Source organism: Pollachius pollachius (assembly GCF_949987615.1).
Source record: "Pollachius pollachius genome assembly, chromosome: 8".
Lineage (NCBI taxonomy): Eukaryota > Metazoa > Chordata > Actinopteri > Gadiformes > Gadidae > Pollachius > Pollachius pollachius.
Window position 1 is genome coordinate 15968229 of NC_136941.1, and position 10647 is coordinate 15978875.

General features: G+C 46.5%; 1 protein-coding gene across 1 annotated transcript; it reads left to right on the forward strand.

The window, feature by feature from the left end:
* Nucleotides 1-270: 270 nt before the first annotated feature.
* On the forward strand, nucleotides 271-10216 carry LOC307079584 (transcription initiation factor TFIID subunit 4-like; the record flags this gene model as incomplete). The annotated part of the gene is given in 18 exon segments (XM_079742015.1): nucleotides 271-315; nucleotides 319-333; nucleotides 337-628; nucleotides 788-1522; nucleotides 2398-2552; nucleotides 2650-2769; nucleotides 3270-3416; nucleotides 3749-3871; nucleotides 4013-4102; nucleotides 4534-4743; nucleotides 4891-5023; nucleotides 5955-6075; nucleotides 7357-7526; nucleotides 7624-7754; nucleotides 7862-7987; nucleotides 8147-8203; nucleotides 8307-8426; nucleotides 8572-10216. Coding segments are annotated over 18 exon segments (2958 nt in total). The 3' UTR covers nucleotides 8740-10216.
* Between the last annotated feature and the right edge of the window lie 431 nt (nucleotides 10217-10647).

Below are 10647 nucleotides of genomic sequence, written 5' to 3' on the forward strand. Positions count from 1 at the left end.
CGCAGGGGGTTGTGGTGGTGCAGAGAGAGCACTGACAGTACCAGCAGCGCTAGCTGCGGTACTGGACATAGCAGCTGCTACTTGGAAAAATACGCAGCCATTTTGTGTCGTCCGTTTTATGAATTATAAAAAGACACTGAAGGTCGAGCATATGCTTATACTTTATTTGGAATACCTCCGTGTAAAAACGAGGCCCGAAAGAACCAAGTTCTGTCGAAAGTAGCCCTCTGTCTAAAATCGCTCTCATGTTTGTCTACAGAGGAGACCTTCATGAAATGCAACCATCCGCCATTACTTCCAGCTTTATGTCTCAGCTGAACCAATCACAACACCTGACGACGGCGCGTCAGCAGGGACGCATCCAATCGGCGCTTCTGTCGAACGAGAGAGCGTAGCAGTGCAAAGATGGCGGCGGGCTCCGATTGCCTGGATGATGTTTTCAACACAGAGGTGGACGAAAAAGTAGTTAGTGATCTAGTTGGTTCTCTAGAGTCAGAACTCACAGGAGCGGGTGAAACGAGCGCTACTGCCAGTTTACAGTGCACAGAAAAACAGGTCGGAAACTCTGCTGCAGCAGCAAACTCCAATGTCCAGTCCAGCAGAATTTCACAAGAGCTCGCAAAAACAGGTAACACATGAATTACTCCAGATGGCGAATTCTGTACATGTTTGATGCCCTTTGACTCTTGTAATGCATTTTAATAAGTATTTGAATCCACCAATGTGTTTGAAAAGCAATAAGAAAGCTAACATTTGTGTGGTGGTTGTTGTGTGATTGTGGGCACAGGGGTGCAAGGAGGTGTCATCAGCAGCGGTTCACCCATGGATGGAGCAGGCGGAACCACAGCGGCCGCGGTATCGGGTATGACAGCCGGTCCGAATCCAAACAAGACCAGCGCCGTCAGTGATGCTGCTACGGTCACCACCGATCCAGCTATCGGTGCACCAGCAGCGATCGCTGTCAAAACTTTGAATGGAAGTAACTTGGTGACAATCTCGCATATTCCTGGAGGCGTGCCCTGTGTGCCTAAAGGAAATGCGCTTCTGTCCACTACTGCGAACACTAATAATCCGACATATTTACCCAGTGCGCATAATGTTGTCGCTTCGACGGTGATCGCCCCTCAGTCCTCTACGAGCAGTGTGCCCACAGTGACACTGGTGAGGCCACCTATGCAAACTCCTTCGGTTTCCTCTCAGGGCGCAGTCATCTCCACTTCAACAGTGGCCAGTGTCACCAGCACTCAAGGTCCTGGTCCTGTGATCAACACATCAGAGTCACCCAAAACCATCATACAGACCACGGCGCCGATATCCATGGTATCCGCTGTGCCGACGGGAGCAACCGTAGCTGTCAAAAGCCCGACCGTTCTGCAGAACGTGCGGACGTCGGTGCCGTCATCCATCAACGCAGCGCCCGGGTCAGCTGCGGTACGGACCATCGCTGCTCAGGTGCTGGCCCCACGGATTGGACAGCAACAACCCAACGCCCCAAACGTCCAGAACATTCAACTGCCGCCAGGTACCAGCAGCACTGTTGCTGTTTACTTGTTATCTTTTGAAGAATTTAAAGATTAATTGAATGTATGTGTTGTTTATGTTCATCTTTTAATATTCTTATTTATTATTTATTTATTGTATATGTATTTATCTATAACAAGTAACAACATAGATAAAGAACATTATGACAGCTAAACAAGAATAATATTATAGGTGTAAGTTAAAACACCTACAATTTACTAACCGTTTTTGCGTCCATCTGTTTTATGATTGATTGAAATTTGGAGTGATTAAAGTCCTGCAGCTCACTGCGAGCTCTAGGGACAGTCATGAGCAGTGTTTTGAAACGGGAATCCACATGTGCCCCCCTTTTTTTTTGATAGATAGCAGCAAGTAGTTTTATTTGAAAATTCGTCTTCTTTATGATTTTGTTGTTTCTGTTTCTGTTCAAAAGTATAATTAATAGGATAATTATAATTATGTTATTATTGTTTTTTTTCTTTATCAACGAAAGTATTGATTGCTACTCGTCATGGCATCATAATAAGGGGCCAAACGGTTGTCTGTTGATTTACTCTTCAAATTGTCAAAAAATTCACATCAATACAGAATGCAGACATTGTGGCACAAAAGGCTTTTACTATATTAATAGCATTAGTATATAGATAGTATTCAACTGTTGCTCCTTTAAGACCAACAACTATTGAATTATTGCTTTAATGCTGTTGCCAAAAAGCTATCAATTTTTTGGGTTTTCCATTCTCAGAAACCAAAGTGTTTGCTTAGTCTTTAAACGGCATGCTACCATATTTACACTGGTAGATGTTGCTACTGCCAAGTACTTCTCAATACACTTTAATCACCTCTCACCCTTTAACTGGCACGGGCTTATTGCAGGCATGGTGCTGGTGCGTAGTGAGAGCGGGCAGCTCCTGATGATCCACCACCAGACCCTGGCCCAGATGCAGGCCCAGTCCCAGTCCCAGAGTGCCATGACTCCGCGCCCAGCGACCCCCACCAGCACTCCATCGGTCCAGCTAGCCTCTTTACAGGTTCTGCACTCCCACACATTATCCATATTGATTCCTGATGTATGTTCAAATCAACTGTTTGCATCAAACCTTTTCCCATTTCGTTTCATTATTTAAGGCTCCCGGGGGCTCCCTGATGGCTCGCCAGGTGACCCCAAACACTCTGATCAAACAGGGCTCTGGGGTCCAGACCAGTGTCCAGGCCACCACCACGCTCCAGAGGCCGCCCGTCCTGCAGGTACTTGGCCCGAGGACTCAGTGTCATGGCTAACAGAGAGAGTCTTCTCTTTGTGCAAATGCAGTATTGCCCCGACCAAACCAGATTATAAGACGACCCCGCCCCCCTTTTTCAAGACATAATTTTTGAGGTACTTTTCTAGACCAAATCTTGAATTATTGAGATTTGATTTATAAAGATGTAATCACAATTAAATGTAATCGTATTTGGTCTTGTGAGCCACTTTGCTGGTGTCCATCATTATGTCCATCCATCTTTCTGGCCCCTGGCGTTGGGACTAAGGGTGGCTGATTCAGTCAAAAGGGGAATATTTGTTTTACAGATATATGGCGCCATCGGTTGTTGACCATTAAAAGCCTAACCCGTCTTAAACCTGTCTCTTATTCACAACTAATATGGTACACGGGCAACGACCCACATCCTGGTCCTAGCTGTCGACACACAATAAGTAGTTGGGGGGTGCAGCCAGAGACGGTAACAGACTGATTAACTCCCAACAGAACACCGTCATGCTGGGAGGGAGCGCCTCCACCCCGGGGCAGCCACTGGGCACTGCCACCACGGGGCAGCCCGGCTCTGCTGCCCCCGCCGTCACCCAGAGGATAGGCCCCGCTGGGACCCCCCCGGGCCCTACTCCCATCTCCGCGGTGAGAGCCACAAACGTCCCTCTTCAGTGCCGAGGGAAATAATTTTACAGTATATAATATACATGTGTTCATTTTTCCACTCTTAATCATGATTTAAAGTCACCGTAACGATGCTGTCGACATGCAGTTTGCATACTCTGGTCGCGAAGCTTCAACATTATAGAGGTGCGCGACATAAAGCCCTGGGAACCGGGCGCGATGAGGGCCTTTTTAGTTCCTGCTCAACTTCGTGGGTCCTGCACAAGGACAATGACACCAGGTTTCGTCCCTCAGCTCGTTATTGAAATGTGTCTTTATGTTTTTGTGCGTGCATACATTGAAATGCTCGGTAGGAAACACTGGAGAACGTGAAAAAGTGTCGGAACTTCCTGTCCACTCTGATCAAGCTGGCCTCTAGCGGGAAGCAGACCCCCGAGACCACGGCCAATGTCAAGGAGCTGGTGAAGAACCTGCTGGTATGACTCCTCCTCGCCCTCTGTCTCTCTCACAGGACTCTACTCAGCTGCACTTCTCTTAACCTTCAGGTGTTTTAATGGCCAAGTTCTGCCGGGTGGTTGGCATGATCTTAGCCTGCCTGTGTGTTTGCCACTGTGCAGGAGGGGAAGATTGAGCCAGAGGCCTTCACCAGTAGGTTGTATGAGGAGCTCAACTCTTCACCACAGCCCTACCTTGTGCCTTTCCTCAAGGTGAGTCCCACCGGCCACACACACACACACACACACACACACACACACACACACACACACACACACACACACACACACACACACACACACACACACACACACACACACACACACACACACTGGTATTCATCTTAGATTAAAGTGTGTTTAGTGTAATTAATACGAATGTGATACAGCAGCATACATCATCATGAGGCATTCTACTGCAAAGTTTAGCTTAACTGGTGATTTATCACTATTCTCATTTCTTTATGCATTACATCAGGATTGTGTGAATATCAGGCTGAAAGAAACAACCTGTAGAAACCTGGAGAGGGTACACAAAATACTTCTGCGGCTGACATCATTTCTGTGCTGAAGTTCAGCACGTCCGTACAGCTCGTGACCATCTCAAAGATCCATTCATCCGTTACTCTGTCCCCCGCTTCCAGAGGAGTCTACCAGCGCTGCGTCAGATGACTTCGGACTCCACCGCCTTCATCCACCAGAGCCAGCTACCCCTGCCTTGCACCCAGCCCTCCTCCACTTCCGCCGCCCTCACCGCCATGGTGCTGCGACCCCCTCTCTCCACCACGACCACCGCCTCCACCAGAACCCCCGTCGTCACCCTCACCCAGTCGCCCCACTGCAAGGCCGGCTCGGTAAGTCCCCTCCTTTGGCCCGGAGGTCGGGAACCTTTGACCGGAAGCCACATCAGAGGCTTTGGGATGACCAGGGAGACGTTCCTGTGGGTGTGTTCTTTGTGCCTCATGCTGTCTGTCTGTCTGTCTGTCTGCGCTGCCACACAGATGGCACCCCAGCAACAGGGGGCGACAGTGAGGCCCCAGGTGACTTTGGCTCAGCCCTCCTTGGTTGCGCTCAGAGGACAACCCCAGCCTCGCGTCATCATGAGCCAGCCACAAGTAGTCAAGCAGCTGCAAGGTGCGTGTGGCCCACAGACCGCCTCTTGCATGCAGACCCACTTTAGTCAGTGGTTAGAAAATGTGTCTTGCATCCTCTTTAGTATGTGGTATGCAATGTTGGTGGTGTGCCTCCCGTTTGTAATCAATGGAGTAGAAGGGTGAAATCCTATTTGGTATGGTTGCACATATCCTAAGTCTGCGGTGGCTCATGCAAAGCTGTGAGTGTAAACTCAAAACTCAAGCTGAGCAATAGCGGTAAGCAAGGCCACCGGTACACGGTTGTGCTGTGTCTTTCCAAGGCAATCTGCTTGGGAACAATTCCTTCTCTCTTCAGAGGATACTCTAGCCTGATAATGCCAGACCAATTCGGAAAAGCGTATTAGTCTGAAACCTCTCTGTTAATTTGTCCGATTTCTAAGAGGTTTTCCTACTGCCTCCAGACTCTATATGATAGACCTTCAACCAATCAGAGCAACGAAACATGTGACTCAGTTGTTTATGAAAAAAGGGCGCTCCTACTTCACTGTAATTAACTGTCCCCACGTTAGATTAACGGTTGTGATTGGTCTGCTGGAATTATGTCTGAATGGGACGGGGGCCAGACGCATATGCCAACGCAAATAAAAGATGAGCTTGCGTACTCATCTTGTTTCATTGGCAAGGGTTCTGATTTATATTTTCTTTCCTGGGAACGATGGAGAAACAGTGCCATCTTGTGGTCTATATGTGTAACTGATGGTTAAACTAATTGAAGTGAATACAGAGTGGGGGGGAACTGAATGCACCCATGAGGAAACTTAATCCCCCAAAAGAAGACAAAGGAAGGTACAGATGAGCCAGTGTGCAGATTTTACAAGAGTAAAGGTTGAGCTACACATCATGTGCCACAACACATTTGGCCACATTTGGCTAATTTTCCTTTATTCCAACTTCTCCCTGATCGATTGCAGGTTTAGTGCCAGTGGTCAAGCAGACCCTGGCTTCAGGGAACAGGGGCGTGCTCTCCGCCCACTCTGCCTTAACAGCAGCTCAGAGGAACAAGCTGAAGGAAGGAGGTGGAGGAAATTACAGGTAGGCTTCAACTTCGAGCTTCACTCCATGACCTTTAGCACTTCTGTTAAGTTCCTGGGGCTTGTAAAGGATTCACTTGTCAACAATATAAGCAGGTGGCTCTGGCTCTTTTGCAGTTTAGTTGCCTGTAATGGGTCCTTTTTTTTCTTATAGGTTTTTATTGCAGAATTTACAGTAATAGTCGGTACCAATAATACAATTTGTCAGATAAATTTGTTATGTTGGTTTGACCGCTTTTTAAAACAAGATCAAGAGAGGATGAAATTGTTCACTGTTCTTTGAGCTATAAAAAAGCGCCTGGTTAAGTTTTCTCTATTTATTTTGTAGATATTAAAGAATATATATATTCTACTCAATCATCTACTCGCTGCAATGGCACCTGAATTTCCCAACTGGCTCGATAAATGATGATCTTATCTTCTGTTCGTTCTTTTTCCTAAACGTTCATGTTTAAAAGAAAGTGGTCAATCAATTATAATTCTTCTAGCCGAAGTACCAGGAGGGCTCTGTGACTCATTTATTTGGGCAATCATTTAGCCATAGAGGGGGCATGAAAGTGGAAAAATGTCAGTGATTGAGTGGAGTGGAAAATAATCGAAACATAAAACCACGGGGACACCGACAGGAAGTGCAAAGAAGCCTAACATAAACAGTGAATATCAATGAGCAGAGTGTAGATGACAGTCAGAGCTCAGTGTTCTGCTAGTGGCGTGGATAACTAAATCACAAGATTTAACTCCTAACTTCACTTCTGAGGACCGACACGGATGGTATTCCAATGTGTACTGCACCGTGCTATTTGGTGCAGCGGAAAAGCGCTCGTTCACTGTCACAAATGAGTCAGGAGAAGCTCAGAGGAGAAGAAACCGTCATCTGCCATGTTGGATGGGCGGGTCCTCCTGACTGTTGAGCTGTCCCTGGTGTGAGATTTCTGAGGCTCATTGCTGGTAGCTTCCTTGCATGACTGACGCTGCCGCCGGTGTGAGACCGCGTGTGCTAAAGGATGATGTCAGGCATTACTTTGTCAAGTCCTTTGAGTGTCTTGAAAAGCGGTATCAAAAACTCTGTCAATTGTCATTGTAATAAACTCTCTGATAAACGTTAGAGAAAGATCTAGTGATAACATATCCTGCAACTGCATGAATAGAAGGGAAATCATTCTCCCAGCTTTTAAAATAATCCACAGTACAAATGTGTCTATAAAACTGATTTCTTGAAAGTTTGTGTACGTGTAAGTTGTATATTAAAAATGTTCTGCTGCTTGTGGGTCGTCCATTTCAGGGATGACGATGACATCAACGATGTGGCCTCCATGGCGGGAGTTGACTTATCAGAGGAGAGCGCCCGTATCCTAGCAACCAACTCAGACCTTGTCGGCACCGTGACCCGGTCGTGTAAGGACCAGCCCTTCCTCACCAGCACCCTGCTGACCCGGAGAGTTCTGGAGATGGGTGAGAGTTCAGCCCTGCACCGGACAAAATGTACACAGCGATGAGCAAAAAGGGTCGTCCAGTCTGACATTGTCTTGCTTCCCATGGGCCGTGATAGGGAGGAAGTTTGGAGTCTGTGACCTGGGCCAAGAGGTCATCAACTACATCTCTCACGCGACCAAGCAGCGACTGCAGAATCTGCTGGAAAAAGTGTCGGAAGTGGCGCAGCAGAAAAACCTAACTTTCAAGGTACTTTCTCTTCCTGGACCCAATGTCCTTCGGTCAACCAATTCTTTTTTTCCAATCTTATTTTCTCTTATTTCCTCCTTGCCCACTGGTCCTTTTCTGTCCATCAGGAAGATGAACGGTTTGAGCAGGTCACCGATGTGCGAACGCAGCTCAAATTCTTTGAGCAGTTGGACCAGATGGAGAAGCAAAGGAAAGAGGAGCAGGAGAGAGAAATCCTGATGAAGGCCGCTAAGGTAAGCCCCGGGCCTCTGCCGGCCGAAAAATTCGAACCACCTCCACCATGTCCTGATGGTGTTGATGGTGTCATTTCAGTTCTAAAGCTGATGGCGTGATCCATCTTTGCCCTCTTACATTATTTTTTCGGTGCTGCTTCATCCCCTGTGTCTCCGCAGTCTCGGTCGCGACAAGAAGATCCCGAGCAGCTCAGACTGAAGCAAAAGGCCAAAGAGGTGAGGGGACGGTTGTCCAGCTAGCCGCTCCCATCGATCTGTGCTCTGGTCTCTGGGCCGGGGAACCCGCTCAACTGTGGTGTCGTCTGTATCCTCCTTTCAGATGCAGCAGCAGGAGCTGGCGCAGATCCGGCAGCGGGAGGCCAACCTCACGGCGCTGGCAGCCATCGGGCCCAGGAAGAAACGCAAAATGGGCTCGCCAGCCAACGGCGCCGTCGCAGAGGTGCGGACACACACAACCTCATGGCTACAGAACGACCGATGGATGCGGCTGAACCGGCTCCTGTTGAATCGCTGGGACTTTTCAATGGGGGTTGATCTGGTGTTGATGTGGGCCTAACGGGATGAATCGTTATTTTGTCCCGCAGGGATCGGGGTCCGGTGCCGCTCAGCCAGGGGGGTCAAACGGAGGAGGGTCCAGGCAATTCACACGCCAGCGCATCACCAGGGTCAACCTCAGGGACCTGCTCTTCTGCCTGGAGAACGAGAGGGAATCTGGCCACTCACACCTGCTCTATAAAGGCCTGCTCAAGTAGCACACACACACACTCACACACACAGGTGTACATTAAACACAAAAAGATTGCAATAATCAACCTTCCCTCCTGAATGAGGGATTTAAGGTTGAATGGCGCATGGAGCAGAGCATCCGAGTGTTTCCTCCCCATGTCGGCTCCAACACCCTCTTAAACTACAGCCCCCTTCCAGCTCCGGGGAAGAACAGTTAAGATCATGGCAGGAAACAGACTCTGCTGTATGATACTTGTGCCTCCTGACAAACTGCTCCCGTACACACTGGCTTCAGCGCCCCCGCCCTCGTACACAGCTGCCTTGCTGCCTGAGCTCCAGTGCGGTGCGTTCAAGTGACCGTTGGAAATCGCAGCATCCAAAACACCAGAGCCATTGCTGGTATGGCAAAGTAAAACAAAATAATAGAAAAATATAACACATTGTTACGTCCCTGTTTTCACCACGTGACGGATTGAGGTGGAGCTTTTTTAACTTCACGGCAGAAGATTATTTAATATGTTCCCCTGACACTCCTTTTGCTGACCCAATTTTAAATTGTTCGAAGGTTATTCGTTGATTGACATTTGTTTTTTATGTCTGTGGTTTTTACATTTCCTGCCTTCTTCCCAAACTTAAGCCATAACGCATTGTAACGATCGGATCAAAGTTTCTTGCTCCATATTACTTTTAATGTTCTTGTTGGATGTGTAGGATGCTAGCAATGCAGTATTGTTTTATTTGTATCTGTTCAGTTCGGTTTAGTCAACAACAAAAAAAGAAGCATGATTGCATATTTATATTTCCACGTATTTTTTGTTAATGTCTTGCAAAATGTAATTTGTCGTTATTGTTGTTAAATGGAAATTAAGTTATCATATGGGCAAAGGAAGAGTTAAGGAGAGGAGAAAATACAACGATTTGTGGGGGCAATATTAACTTAAATGACTGCAGTCTTTAGTTGGAATAATTTCTTCATGTTGGTTGTACAAATGTTGATATCACTGACTGGAGCGAGGCCGTTGTGTGTAACCATAGAGATTAAAGGCAGTGCACTGACTGCCCCCCCCCTGTACCACAGTTCAGCTTTTAGTCTGTCAAAAAAATGCAAAACCCACTTTGTATATTTTATACAATTCTTAGAGCACATACTTATTTCTCTATACTTTCTTTTGTAGCTTTATCAGAGAATGTCAAATGACACGTTTTTGTGACTGTATATACTTTTTATTGATTTGACATATTTTTGTTAAAAGATCTTTTCACATCTGGCGAGTTTGTCTATGTAGGAGTAATAGGGATCAATGCTCATTGAGTCTGTGTTATCACCATTGCCCAAATTAACTGTTACATGCCTTCCTCTGGATATCTATATACATCTATATAGCTCTATATCTATATAGAGCTATATAGATATATATAGATATGGATATATATATCATGTACATTTTGCACAGCTACTTGTTCATATGTAAATATTCTGATTAAGAGTTTCTAATTGCTATTTTATAACCAAGGGAGGGAGAATGGTCTCTTTCATTAAAGAAAAAAGAAAAATTATGTTGTCCTTTTATCTTTAATGTGTCTTAGATTATGTTAGTTGTACATATCTGTGTGGCTAGATTCAGAACATACCACTGATATATCTGTATTCCACCATTTGAGTCCAAACATGACATAGAAAAAGGTGTTTACATTGGTCACGCTTACATTTCCCATGCTCTTGAGGTCATGCTAATGACCTCATCATCTGACAAGTCTATAAAAGGGTCGGTGAGGGTAGGGTCCCAAAGACCCCCAACACAAGGGTCCCTACCAACAGCCAGTCCAGTACAGCTGGCATTTTTAGAGGTTGTTTTTGTTTTGTTCCCTGTATTAGCTTTCAGAAATAGTCACTTTTAAAAGCTTGTTAACAGATACAACAGATCACAGGCACG